Here is a 15,367-nt window from a genome sequence, read left to right as displayed (position 1 = left end):
AGAGGATGGCTTTGGTCCCCTGTTTTAACCTCTGAAGTTGGCATTGGCATGGTTTAGGTTGTATTGAATTATTGGATGTATCACCATGAAATGTGGTACAAACATTCCTGGTCCTCTTAGGATGAATTGTAAGAACTATGATGATCCCCTGACTTTTCATCCAGTGCTACCATCAGGTCAAAATTACGACTACTCTTGGTTTATGAGAAAATACCTATCATTAGCATCAACTGTACACTATGTTTATCGTTAATTAGCAAATGATAGCTGGCTAACAAACTAAATTATGGTGAAGATGGTAAACATTATAGGCTGCCTGCCAGACTCCAGCATGTTAACATTACCATTGTGAATGTGTTAGCATGCTGAGGTTAGCATTTAGCTCAAAGCACTGGTTAAGTACACTCTCGTGGAGCTGCTAGCATTGACTTTTTGTCTTGTTGCTCTTCTGGTGGTGCTAAGCTAACAGTTTCCACCTTCCTCCAGTCTTTGTGCATATAAAGTAGCTACATTGTTTGTTTGAACTGTAGAACAGTTTAAGTGTGGCATTAGATATTGTGCTGTTTTATCTGTTGATAACAAATTAGCCTTGCCTCAATCAGATGACCATTTGCATGGCATTATGTACCAGCAAGCACATTTCTTTGCTTTTGTTCAATTATCAAAACAGTAAATATGGGGGCTATGACCAAACGTGACCAATTTTTGAAGTATTTTTTTCATTCCTGCTTTTTTACTCGCTTAGGCTTTGCTGATATATTCTCGTTTTGTTTCAGTGCAGCTAAAGCTAAATGTGGCATTTATTATTAGTTTATGCCTGAACAGGTGCATCTAGTGTAGCCACAGTAGTTGCTGGGTGGTAGTTCATTCTGGTTGCATTTAGCCTCTAAGTGGCTGTGTAGTAGAGCAGCAGAGGATTGGGGGGCTGGGCGCTGGTGGGTGAGAGGATGAAGAGGAGGAAGGGGAAAGGAGATTGGTTTTGACCTCCACCAGATGTGAGCCACTGTAACAAAACTGGCTGACTACACTGAGGAAGGGAGAGGAAGATTGTTATGGTGCATATCTTGTGACTAAAGTTATATTTTATTAGCATATATCAGTTTTAAGAGAAAAAATGCATTTGCAACACAAGTGCATGTGGTAGTGTGGTGAATTTCGATTAGACCAGAGTATACAATTTGTTTTTATGGATCATGCTGTAGAAAATATGAATATTTTTAGACATGGATATGGTGTAAATGATTGGCATCTGACAGAAAACTGTGTAAATATACCAAGTGATGTACAGAGTGCAGATTGTGGAGGCAGCTGCCTGTCTGTTAGTTGTAACCCTGCAGTCTGCTACAGATTCTCTTTGGCTCTTCATGTGGTATGATTCAACGGTCTCTCACACCGGGCAATGGATCTTGAATGACCAGAGCAACATGTAACCAAAGATGCCATTGAAAGTTTCCATTGTAAACCTTAAGTGTTCAGTTCTGTTGATTTTATGATACTGGTGGTTACCGTGGTAACAGCTCAAAGGAAACAGATTAAAGCTGTGTTTCCACTATATGGTAATGGCTCGACTCAACTCTACTTTACTTGACCTTATTCGCTTTGCTTTCCTGGATTTCGGTAGAGAGAACAGCCAGTGAATGGGAGAAATGAAATGATATTTTCTGATTGTTTCATGGTGGTGACTTTCTAAAGCACAAATAAATAACCATCAAACACTCAACAGATGATTTACTCTGGAAACAGTTATAGTTTCTCCTTTTCCTTCATTCATTTTCCACTGTAAGATGTGTCATGTCAAGCGATGATTCTCTGTGACTGTGACCAATCAGGGATCTACAGTGTTTTTACATGCTCTCTAGTATCGGCTATGCTCACTTGGAACCTCGATGGAGGTTCTGCGCCTGTGCACAAGGATGTCAGTTCTTTTGCTTTCTCCATCACAAAAGTGCCATTGTGCAGGACATTTAAAGGAAAAAGTAGAGTACTATTTACATATTTAGGAGATTTTTATTTGCAATTAGTATTTAAAATGCTGAAAAATCAACTGCTGTATATTATCCATTCAAAAACATAGCAGATACAAGTCAAAACCAGAACTGAGGAGGTCAAACAGATAAGAGGGTAAGAAGGGTCTACGGGAAATGAAACAGAGATTGAAGAGGATGTGAAGGCTTATAAATGCAAATGAGAGGAAATAAAAAGGGGAGGTAAATGAGTTGGTCTGGCGCCTCCTCCTGCTCCTCTGGGTGTCCCCTGGGTATCATTTTGACAAGGTCAACACCACCATCAACCTGGGCTGATGCCTAACACACGCTGACAGCCAAACACACAAACTGGCCTATTGTTTTCCTGTGGCTCACAGTAACCCCCATTGTCTCTCTGTGATTACTCACAGCACTGTTGCTTGAACCAGACGCACCAGATGGTTTGTTACGCTGAACCATCTGAGAATTCATACATGGGAACTGTTTGGAAAAGGGCAGACAGTTTAAAAATATACTTGGTAGGTGATAGGTGGCTTGGTCGATGGATCCGTCTATCACAATCTATCCTTGCAAGGAAGCTAGATTCTGATACTGATTGGTCCAAACCACCGATGGTACATGATGTCGTGATCTTGTGAATCCAGCTGCCATGCAAGGTAACTGTGGCTCCACAACAAAGTTTCCGAAAGGCCAAGAAACTACATTTAATTCCCACTTCTTTGGATGTTCAAACACTGGTGCCGCGAGCAGTTCACCTCCTGCATTTGTTTCCCTGCCTCCTCCCCAGCATCCTGCTATTTGTTGAGTTGAAACGCACCAGTGAACCAACACAGTTGTCCCTCCGTGAATGTCACTGTGCTCCCTGAATGTCACAGACTGAATAAATGCTCCTCCATCGCTCCCATAATAAGATAATGAGATAATAGCACTTGTCTCTGAAGGGTGCTGACAGCGGGAAAAGAGAAAAATGACACTCCCATTTGAAGGAGTAATAAAGAATGAAAAAGGTCAAGGGGAGGAGAACAAAAGAAACAAAAGGACTGGAGAAATTGAATTTCTGAATGTTCGTTTTCTGCTCTGCAGGTGTGTCAAACCCGGCTGAGGGGAACTGCGTGTCTTATCGTCTTTTGATTTTTTTGCTTTCCATTGCCTGTTTCTCTTGGTTTTCTCATGTTTCCGTGCTTCTCTGTTGTTCCAAATCTCTTCAGTGCCTCGCTGACCACTGGTCCTTTTTCCTTCAGGGTAGACTTGTCACATTTCAACACCACTACATACAGTTTCACTGGGCTCTACTGTAGGTTGACACATTGAGACTGTGGCCAAATTTAGACATGGATATTGTGCTGGCAGTGTACTCTGGCTTTTATAAAGCAGTATCTCAACATGAACATTGTTTTGTCTCAATAAAACTAAATAGGAAACCATCCAAAACAAGCTATGTTGAATTCCCATGACTCCTTAACCAGCCTGAACAACAGAAACACCAAGACAACAACAATCCATGTCTTAAATAAAGATGTCATTTCACAGCACTGTTTTGTGGGTCAAGTAAAAACTCATCTTTCTGCAAACAGAACAGCTGTTACGTGATGGTCTTTAAGGTTAACACATTAACAAATAAAAAGCATCAATCTGTTGATGTCTGCAACATACTGATCAGTGCTGTAATCTAGTTAAACATCTGCTCACTTAGAGTTCATTAATTAGACCACCAGACTTAATGAGTTTGGTGCCTCAGTGACGGCATGTGGCTGTTTTGGCTACAGGACAGTGTGCCTAGCTGCTGGGCTATGCTACCTGACATTGAATAATTTGAAATTGAATTACTTCATAACAAAATATCCTGTTTTTCATGTCAAAATAAAGCAGCTGGAAAGGAATCTTCCAGAACAGATGTTTGTAAAATACATATAAAATACATATATATATATATATATATATATATCTCCTTGGTGTTGAATCTGTCATTTCAGCTAGAAACACAAATGTTAAATATGAAATTGAAGGCAACTGATACACTCGACATTACAATATGTTACATGTTAAGTAAGTCTGGTATAAAAGCTATCAGACTAATACAGTATTCAAGGTCAGAATGACTGCAGGTCAACAGTACACTGTTGCAGTCAGAGGTTGCATGTATAGTACATCCAAGTTAATTGGAGTCCCTAAAATATGGGTATCTTTGAGTAGTAGCGACAGATCTATTTAGAAAGCTGGACGCAGTGATCTAAAGTGACACCCCATCAATTCCAATGAACATTGGTCACTGAGCAAATATGCTGAAAAAAGTTGGTCAGTCTTCTGCAATTTGGACCCAAATATGGGCCCAAAGAATATGTGATTCATGGCAGAGTTGGCTGACTCCCCACATGTATGAATGGAACAGTCTCTTTAAGATTTTGAAGAGTCTAAATGTGTGTGATGCACAAATTTATATTCATTGTTTCTGCTGTAATTCTGGGCCAAAAACTAAAATTATATGACATAATATATCACTGTCATGATTTTCTTAATCATCCTGTTGCCTTACTGTCAACTGTGCAACTTTTGTCAAATTGACCAAGTTTGGTTGGATTGTTATAAAGCATAAGGTATGAATGATCACCCAATTCTATTTAAGAACATTTCAGCCAACTTCATTTCAACTTATCACATGTTTTACACTTTTTAAAAAAAACATTATGGTCAATAGGTCTCATTTAAATGAAATTATACCTCATTTTTGAATTAACAACTGTTGGGGGGGTTATGAAGTTGGGTCCTCAAGTAATGGCACAGTTGGACAAAAATAACTTTTACAGTTAACATTCAGCCTTTTCCATTTATAATTATGTACAGAAGGATTATTATTTTATCCAAAATGAGTGCCTTGGTGTTTTCCTATTCTCAATGTTGTTTCAGTCCTTAGACAATTTATTCAATAGTTTGAGGTAGCACTCCTACTCTTCTGTTTTTATGTACAGAACGACTTGAAATTGTCAGAGTGAATTAGTCTTGTTGAATTCAAGTCAGCTTCAAAGGATCAAAAAATAAATAGCACCCCTGTTCTTTGTTTCCATTTTGTTGCTTTTTTATTCATTTGGTTGCTTTTAAAACTCATACGTGCAGCCTGGCCAACTGTGGATTATGTCTGCTCCTTTGTAGTGTGTGTGTCTGTTGTATTTATTCTATTTATTGTTGAAACTAAAAGCTAAATGCTTGGCCAAGTCTCTCATGGAGCAGATATTTTCATCTCAATGTGACGCTTACTTTAATAAAGGAAGAAGAAGATAACCTGTAATTTTCCCGCTGCGCTGAAAACCACCACACAGCCTGGAGCTGCACGTGGAAGCTGAGCGGCGACCTCTTCTTTGTGTCTGTGTGCCTTCCACCCAATGCATGCTGGGACATGCTCCAGCTATACATTCAACTCTGAAAAGGAACTACTGGGTCAAAACAATCAATGAGCAAATGAAGGAGGTGTGGAGCTCAGAACTTTGACCCGATGAACAGCGGCGTAGTTAAATAAATCACAACGCACAATTAAGAGAGGAGGAGGATGTGTGAGGACAACCCTCGTATGGCACATCCGTCATCCCCCTTGTTAGCATCTTGGCACACACACACATACACACACACACACACACACACACACACACACACACACACACACACACACACACACACACACACACACACACATAGGCCAGACAGCTTGCTGGGCCAGATGGCCTCTTGGTGAGGAACAGTGAGAAGCTCCACAGAAGGGGTTGGCTTGATTTGTGAACCATGACCTCCACACATCCCTCCTCCTGACTCCGGACAGCACGTGCACCAGGAGAGGGATGGACAGTGATAAGATCAGTATGTGTGTGTGTGTGTGTGTGTGTGGGCTGTGTGGTGTGGGGGTGGAGTGTGTATTATGGAGATGTGGAGAGAGGATTATTTATACAGTTCAGTGACTGTTTGCAGTTAGACATTTTATTTTATATTATAATAGATTTGAGTTTGAGATGAAGGAAATAATTTTATAATGATCAACACTAATACATGGTTAATTGATTATTACTTGATTATGATTTAACATAAGTAATTTTGACTAATTATTACATTTCCTATAATATATATGCTTTGTAATTCACACAATCCTAATCTCTTCATAGTCATATACATAAAAATGTGTTATTTGCATGTGAGATACTATAAATGATCAAGTCCTGCTAATCAATAAAAGCTATGATGATATTTTATGATTTTTTTTTTTAGATTTACTGCTACCAGTGCTACTCAACCATTCATAAATAATGATTATGTGATTACATAACGATTCATCTGTTACCCTGTATTTACATGTTCAGCACTTTCATGCAGTTTTAAGACAGAAGACGAGCTTGTGACTGTTGGAATCTTATATATCTGCTAGTGCTGATACTTTTCAGCATCACATTTTAAGTTTGAAAAACTTGGTTAAGTTAAGTTTTGAATCATAATCAGAAATCAGAAACAGGTTTTATTGTCAAGTAGGTTTGCATATATAGGAATGTGCCTTTATGTAGTGGTGCAAAACAGTCAAAAAGTAGAAGAAGAGAACTACACATGACATTTTAGAATAAAGAATAAGAAAAAAATATATTCTTAGTTGAAATATCTGTTAGAGTGTGAAACATTGTGGATTTTAATAATGATATTGACTGAAAATGTGCAAATGCTCACAGTATAAACACTGCATATCATTTGCAAATGTAATAATGCAAAGAATTCCAAACAATAGGATGATCACAATGAGTCTGACCTTTGCTCCAGGCGGCAAATACAGCTGTTGTTCATGATGTCTACTAACAAAAAAAAAAGGAGGCAACGCTTTAACTTGTCCTCCTGCAGACTGCCCTCTGGTTATCTGTGTGCGTGTGTGTGTGTGTGTGTGAGAGAGAGAGTGTGTGTGTGTATTCAGAGGAGGAGGGGGAGCAGGTGGGACTTGTGGGTGTGTCGAGAGTGGAGCAGATTCATCACAGCTTGGCATGTGTGTAACAGTGTGTGCTTCCTTTGTCCTGTCTTTTCTGATTTAGCAGTGACTGATGGGCACACACACACACACACATACACACACAAACACGCGCACACACACACACACACACACACACACACACACACACACACACACACACACACACACACACACACACACACACACACACACACACACACACACACGCAGACCATCTCCCTAAGCTGTGAGCTATGTATTTGACTGGAATAAACAGAGGTATAAAGATATATAGAGTATGCATATCTTTCCTTTACACTCACTGTTTTAACTAAAGACCATCTGGATCATCCCATAGATTTTTTTTGTGGCTTAGTTCATACAGTTTCCTCTTCCTTTTTCCTGTATGCTACCTCTTCAGTTTTAATATTCAGCTTGCATGTTAAATATGTGTTCTTTGCCACACTCAGTTGTTTAATCTCAGTTCAATCAAACTGAACATATTGCAGAGATTTTAAATCATCTCCCACCAAAACTTTTCATCCCTCTCACTTAAAATATGTTGTAAAAGTTACATTCAGGGACACATTATATATGCCACCAGAAACATTTTATAATAAGTTTGAAAATATGAGGATCATTATTCAAATGACTGGCTGATGTGAGCACAACCATTTATTTTTGTTGATGGTCTTCTATTCTGTATACGGAGCACTTTATGTCTGCCAGACTTAAACGAGGCCTTTCAGATAAGCAGAGGAGGAGCAGGGCTGCAGAGGGTAAACATGTTAATTAACTGTGTTTATAGCAGTAACTGCTGCCTTTTCATTTTAGCCATTTTAGCAGCTGTGGGACCAAGATAGGCTTTACATTAAGCTGTCTGTTCACTGTCACTTTATTCCTTTAGCTTTCAAGATGCAAATTAATTCCATTTTTTTATATTATTAAAAAAAATTATTATTGAAAATGTAAAGTGTGTGAATATCAAATATAAAGTGTCCCCATTGCTTACTTTTCATTTCTGGAAGCAAACTTGTTACAGGCAACAAGACTTTTTAATATGGTCATTAATCTAGTCTTATTAGTCATTTGTGCTCTCCGACTTCAATTTCATCAAGTTCATCAGATCAGTAGCAGATAGGTGCTGTAATCTAGGCTACAGCTGTTGATATAGAGAATATTAAACATTCAAAATATGCATCCCCTATGGCTGTTCTATGGAAATTAGATAGACAATTAAGGGGGGAGTGCTCCATTTAGGAGAGAATATATAGAAACTATTTAGTGAGGATCAAACACAGTTAGGCCCATTAGTCTCAGTACTCAGCATGTGCTGGCAAAATATTTGCTGCTCTGAAAGCCAAACATTCATTGACTCATGCTGAAATGATATTTTTTGGCAACTAATTTTTACAGTATTAGCATCACTTATGCTATATATATATTTTCCATTTAAAGCTGCTAAATCGTGTTTGCATTCAAACATTTTCCAGTGCTGTAATGGATTTGGAGTTCTTCACTGTGATGGTTTTGCTGGAGGACCAAATGTCTAACAAGTGTTTCTGAACTCAGACATTTCTAGTTTTTAATAGAGACAACCCCCATTATTAAGAAAAAGCATTCTCAGCCTATGAGAAGGGGGTATTGGGGACTTTGCTGTAGACTGGGATCAGGCATCATGTGAGCATCCATGGGGAATGTTGTGTTGGGTTAAATGATTACATAACTGATGTGTAAGTAAAGACTCAAACCCTCAGTGGTTACACTGGTTGAACAGTTTTGCCATTCAAGCTTTATCATGAGTAGGCTTTGGCAGCGGTGATGTGTAAATTATTGCTTGGAAGTGATGTCAGTATTTGTATTTTGTTGTCTGTAATTTCAGCTTTTGCTTTTGGAAAATGGATTTCTTTTCTTTTGGAAATATGATTGCTATCTTCTTGGATTATAAAAGATTATTATGTCTTTTTTTTTTTTAACCCGGTAAAGCCCGACACAGCAAATATTTCTTATTTTTGAATCAGCTTTGAAACTGGAGTGTTTAACAGACCTTAACAAATATTTTTAAAAAAATGAATTAAATAATACTTTGAATATATGAGCTTTGTTTTGTATCATATTTGATACATCTGGAATTTTTGCTATTTAGTTTTCATAGCATGTTTTTTTTTTTTTTTTTTTTTTTGAAGACAACATTTTTTAAGCCCTAAGCCCTCAAATACAAACACATAGCTACACACACACCGGCACAGACATACTCACACACACACAGACACACACGAACACATCCACTCCATTCACTCTACAAAGCTTTATTAATTAAACATACTTGTTGGAAATGTTTCTCTTTGTCGCCGTCTTCCAGTACTGTCAAGGGGTTATTTCTTTCAACTAAGTGTTAAAAAATGTCTTAAACTTTATCACATGGAAGGTACTGCTCTGTGTGAATTTGACTGGAATGAAAATGTTGTTACAGGGCGAATGAAATACTCAGCAAAGTATTTAAGATGACTGATATGGCTCGTAAGTAACAGTTTTTAGATGATTTGCTATATATATATTCTTTCTCTGTGTCCCTACAGTGCCAGATCTCTCAGGCCCTCAACGGTGTCTCTGAAAAAGCTAAAGATGCCAAAGAGTTCCTGGTTCAGCTGAAGAACATGCTCCAACAGATACAGGTAAGCTTCTATCACTGAAACCTGACAGATGAATCCTGTCCTGTAAAACACAATGTTTTTATACTTTTCTTATTTCATTCGATAATCATCCATCTTTCCAGCTGTAGATTACAACATGTCATGTGATGTTAAGATAATGTAGTGTAGAGTTTGATGGATGAATTAATTATTTTTAGCAATCACATACAATCAATGTAATAGGTGGAATTTTACTCTGAAGATGCAGATATCTATTTCTACAGTAGCCTCAGTAGCCCAGCATGCAGTTCAACTACAAAATAAAAGTGCATTTGTCATGACACTGAAACCTTTTAAGCTCAGGAGAGTCTGAAGATGATCCACAGACTGCACCAGTCCATGTGGGTGTTGGTGTCAGAGGTCTGGAGCCAGGCTCCATGCTGAAGCAGGAACGTGTTGTTGCTATAATTCAGCTCAATGAAAATACACATGGGAGAATGAGATTGTTCTCATTTGAAATAGAACAGAAACATTTACAGCAACCTCTGTTAAGGTGTTCTTCACCAGTAAGCTCTTGTGGCTTCTGGTGTGAATGAATACTGTAGTCTCTCATATGCAAAGGCAGAAGCAGCTCAGTGTTATTGTAGCATTGCAAAACCTCTGAGGGTCAAAGGTTAAATCAAGTCCTTTAAATTACGACACCATTGGATTTCCGCTAAATTAGCATGACCATTTTTTTTATTGTATATAGAATAGCTTTCAATTACACTGAAATATACCAAACAAACATTATTTAACTAAAAAAGTTGTTATATATTTTTTCTATAAATTCCCCTCAAAAATCTACCTGACAAATAATGTTATAATATATAATACTCTTTATAATGTTGTTTAAACTGCATTGTAAACTACAGTAATAGGTCATTTCTACAAAGGAATATGTTTTTTTTATTTATTTAATATATTCTTTCTTTTTTCAAAATGAATAGCTATGTTTACTTTAGTATTTTACAAAAGATGAATGTAATGCTGGTGAACACTGTGGAGCATTTAGCAGCTAAAGAGCCAGATATTTCCCTCAGGAGTTAGTAGAGAATAGAAACAGAGCTAAAAGAGAGGGAATATTGGACTTACATTCATCATATGGACAGAAACACGACGCCAATTGAATGATGATGTTGCTTTGTAACTGCAGGATGTATAATGAAATTATTTATGGAGGTGGCAGGTCAGAAAATGTTCACTTGTTTTGGAATGCAGTGATAGATGACATAATGATATGGGGAGAACTTCCTTTAGAGAGGTGGAGAGCCAAACATTTTTTAGCTCGCAGCCAATCAAGCAGCTGCCTCAGGATTTAATAGAGTCAGGGTTACCTCCATATGTACAACTACATATCACTACTGATGTTTTTAGGTTAAATAAGACTCTGGCTTTAACAAATGGACAATAAGCTTCATATGAATCAGTAACACGGAAACATTTTGACTCACCTTGTGCTGCAGGGAGGCAAAAATCCACTGAATCATAACTTTATTTTTAGTCTGGCACCAAATACTAAAACAAACCATGTCTGCCAAAGGTGACGTGTGTGTGGATGTGTGTATTCATGTGTGTGGGTGTGTGTATTTGTGCGTGTGTGTGTTTTCCCTGTGGACAGCATTGCTGTGCAGCTGATCTCTCCCGCAGCATCTGCCAGTCATGCAGCCACACACACACACACACACACACACACACACACACACACACACACACACACACACACACACACACACACACACACACACACACACACACTGTCCGTGCTGTCATATTTTGTCAACCACAGCACTGTGAGCAGGCATTAACAATCTTATAGCACAATGAAGAGGATTGCATTTAAGTTAAAAAAAAAAAAAACAACCTCTCAGCAGTACTTTGCAGCATCTCAGAGAGGGAGAGATGGATGGATAAAGAGAAAGAAAAATGAGGAATAAAGAGAGAGAATATCCAGCGCTCATCCTCTTACAGATTTTAAACTCAGTGGAGGATGCTTGATTAGAAATCACTACTATCTAAGACCTCATCTCCTCATCGTGTGAGCTCTGTGCTCAGATCAGACGCCCCAGTGGATCCTTCTCTCATTAACTGCCAGTGACTGCATACAGACCTACAGAGCAGAGGGGCTTTCCCTCTGCTGTTGTAGAGAGGAGACTGTAAGTAGCTGCAGTGGAGACGGACTAACCCAGAGAGACTGCAGAGACGTGCAGCAGACCACAAATCAAAGCTTCAAGCTTTATTCATGATCTTGTAGAAAACTGACAGGTCTGACTTGGTTTCTCTGTTATATATAACATGGTTCATTCTGTTATATATGACAGAATTTGCACAATTCTGTCAAATATATAACAATTTAAATTTAATTCAATTTGACGTTTAATGTTTTCACACAATCAATCAATCAAACTTTATTTATACAGCACCTTCCATAAAGATTAATGTAATTCAAAATGCTTCACAGTTGATTGACAAGCTGATAATAAGACAGACTAATGTAGACTGAGAACAACATAAAGAAAAGGTATAAAAACGATAAAGGAACAAAAACAGAGAAATAAAAAATAAAATATGTAAATAAAGTTTAAAAAAAAGAGAAAAAAAAGAGAATATAAGAGTAAAAAAACTAGGTTAAAATAGATTTAAAAAAACCTTATAAACACCTTGAAAAGATCTTCTTCAATTCAAAATGTATTAAAAAGTGAACACACACACATGTTACACACATACACACACACACGCACACACACACACACACACACACACTGGCTGGCAGGCTGTATGTTAGCAGGTGTGGTTAATCAATCAACCTGCCCAGAGTCATAAACATCTCAAATGAATCAACCATTATTAAAAAAATATATCTCATCTCTAAGAGTAGAAACAGAATGATCAACATATCAGCACATCAAATTATATGAAATATATCTTTGAGTGTGCCGGCGTTACTCTTTTATCATTGGTGCTGTCTTTTATGTGATGTGCATATAAATGACTCCTTTATAATGAGTTCAATCAGTAATCAGTTATATGTGTTTTAACATATATTTAGCATCTCTCTTTGTTGTATAGATGGTAGATGGGATGTTGGCTATGTTTTGGTCTGCGCTCTATTTTTTTGAATAATTAAGACTGTTTTCTAATGTTTGTGCGGACGATCCAAAAATAGATCCGGCTGAAAAAAAATTAACATATCAGTAACAAACACAAAGTTGCTCTGTGCTACTTGATTTCTAAAATGAAGAAAAAACACACCAACAGATCTATTTTAGACTCCTGGCTTCGGAGCACCTTAAAGAAGTAGCTTCATTTGACACAAGTGCCACAGAAAGTGGTGTCAGAAACGCAGCGTTCACTTTCCTTTTTTAACTTTGTTTTTTTGTCCCTGTGCGTGTGTGTGTGTGTGTGTGTGTGTGTTCAGGAAAGCGGCGTGGAGTTCGAAGCCTGCCTCGTGGCTCAGTGTGACTCTCTGATCGAGGCGCTGACTAGACAGAAAGCCAAACTGCTCACCAAAGTCACCAAGGAGAAGGAGTACAAACTAAAGGTGAGACTGCTGGTGGTTCTGTTATTTGGCTTGAAGCTGAGAAATCAGCAGCACGTCCATGAAGAAGAAGAAGAAGAGGTAGAAGAGAACGGGCCTTTCAGTAATGTTTCATTGATTTCCTCATAAGTACCTTTAACATCTGACCTTTCTGTGCAGTAATACTCTGCAGGGAGCCTTTAAACATGTCCAAAGGCACATTTTTAATACTGTAAATACCTTTCCAAGCTCTTAATTTCTCTAATTAATTACTAAGTAAAGTCATTAACTGTCTTTCCTGCCTGAAGCAAGCAGGATATTTGATGTATGTGGTTCCCTACCTGTCTTCTAGTCTGTTTCTCTCCTTTATCCATCTGTCTATCTTCTCCCACCAAACATGACTATAATAACCTGCTGTATCTCTTTGTTATATATATCTCAGTCTACAGTATCAGCAAAAGCTTGAGTAGATTAGATTTTGCGAAGCTTCTGGAAACTAGGTTTTAAATGTTAAAGATCCCCTCCACACTTGTTTTAAGAAGTATAAAAAATACTCTGGTTTTAATAATGAATTGTATCTGATGTGGTTTTTCCACAAAAAAAGTAAAATTATCTTGTTAAAATCATTAAAATTACATATTCTCCTTCTACCTCATTAAAAATGAATAAATACAGAATGGATCTAATATTCTGTTATCAGTGCACTGGAGGCTTCAACTCTCCACATCACCCCTGTGGAAATTAAATACTGGATCATGATTGGCTCCAAACTATTTGTTATGGCATACTCAGAGGCATACCCTTTAAACTCAGATTTCCACTTTCAGCAGATAAACGTAAAAACAGCCTTCTAGTGTCAAACTGCACATACATCATTCTGCACAGTGAGGAGCAAACATCCAACTGAAGGAATAAGAAGAAAAACAGACAAAAAGCTGCTTTATCAAGATTATGTTGATTTGGTTTGATCAGATTTGACTTCTGAGTTTTACACAGTCAAAGGACCAAAGAAACAAAACTTTATGAATCTTGCCTGATGAGGGTCTGAGCACTGAAATATTGTCAATAAAGTGAGTACAAGCGATCAACAGTGTGATGCAGGATTTTTTGCCCCTTTCAAAGTAAAAGTTTATGATCCAACACACCTGACCTAAAGACTTTGTGCACGTTCTGAGTGGAAACTGCAGAAGCGATCAGCACCGCTTATATGGAATTAAAGGTAAATAACTCAGTCTTGGCCCATAATAGCAGTTTTACAGAAGTGAAGCGCCCACTCTGCAATCCCACCCCCACCCCCACCCCCTGCATTATTATGCTATTATATTATCATTATATCAGTGGTATAAAATGGTCTTCAAATGACAATAATATCATTTATCGCGATTATTTCTGAGACAATATATCGTCCCTCAAAAGTAGTTATAATGACAGGCCTACTTGTTACCTGCCTGATTTTTAGACTGGAAATCCCTGACATGAACCTTCTCCATCACAGTCACACCCGCTTCAAATAAGAGCACAGACTAGTCACAAACACAGATATCTGTCATGTAAAAGAACCGACACCGCTCTCAGCATGGCAGATAATAACGTGCGCATGTAGAACCTAATTAACTGATTAGGAAAATGTATTTTCAGGGCCTTCAATGCTTCTTCAGATTCATTTTTCATTTTTCATTTCTCAGCTCAGATGATTTCCGTCTGTTTGGCAGTTCAGTTTCCATCCGCTCTGTTAATCCAGCGCCGGGGGTTTCCTAAGTCTTAGTGTATCACATGGACGCTTGCCCAGCCTCAACGTGCTCACCGACCGACTGACCGTCTGGCTGATGGAGGAGGGAGGGAGGACGAGGGATGAGAGGGTGTGTTTGGACGGAAGCCCCAAGGACAGCTGTTGTCATTATCTGCAGGCTGAGATTTAGCCAGAGGGCAAAGAGCTGCGGGCTGCGATGAAGCCGAGAATAATAACTGCTTATAGACGACTAATAAGCAAAACAATATTATTTTTACATGAATAAATATTAATTTGCTGCGTATCTCTAACTGATTTAATGATTTAACTGCTGGCTCACATTCTGCTGGCTCACTTTCACATAGAGATAAAAGTAAAAAGCAGCATCTTGAAGCCTTGGCCTCAAAAGCAGAATTCGTGAGCTGACTTACAAAAACTAAAGGTGCTTTTATATTGTGTTATCAGGCTATGTAATATGTTGTTTCAAGGACAGGATGT

At 38.1% G+C, this 15,367-nt stretch overlaps 1 protein-coding gene across 3 annotated transcripts in view; it reads left to right on the top strand.

The window, feature by feature from the left end:
* LOC133997520 (E3 ubiquitin-protein ligase TRIM9) overlaps positions 1-15,367 on the top strand; it is a 50,597-nt gene that overhangs the window by 14,034 nt on the left and 21,196 nt on the right. For all 3 annotated transcript variants that reach the window (XM_062437132.1, XM_062437131.1, XM_062437130.1), the window contains exons 2-3: positions 9,531-9,626; positions 13,042-13,164. In XM_062437132.1, the coding sequence (XP_062293116.1) occupies positions 9,531-9,626; positions 13,042-13,164 (219 nt within the window). The remainder of the gene's footprint in view (positions 1-9,530; positions 9,627-13,041; positions 13,165-15,367) is intronic.

This window comes from Scomber scombrus, chromosome 17 (genome assembly GCF_963691925.1).
Source record: "Scomber scombrus chromosome 17, fScoSco1.1, whole genome shotgun sequence".
Taxonomy (NCBI): Eukaryota; Metazoa; Chordata; class Actinopteri; order Scombriformes; family Scombridae; genus Scomber; species Scomber scombrus.
This window is presented reverse-complemented; position numbering and strand designations above follow the sequence as displayed.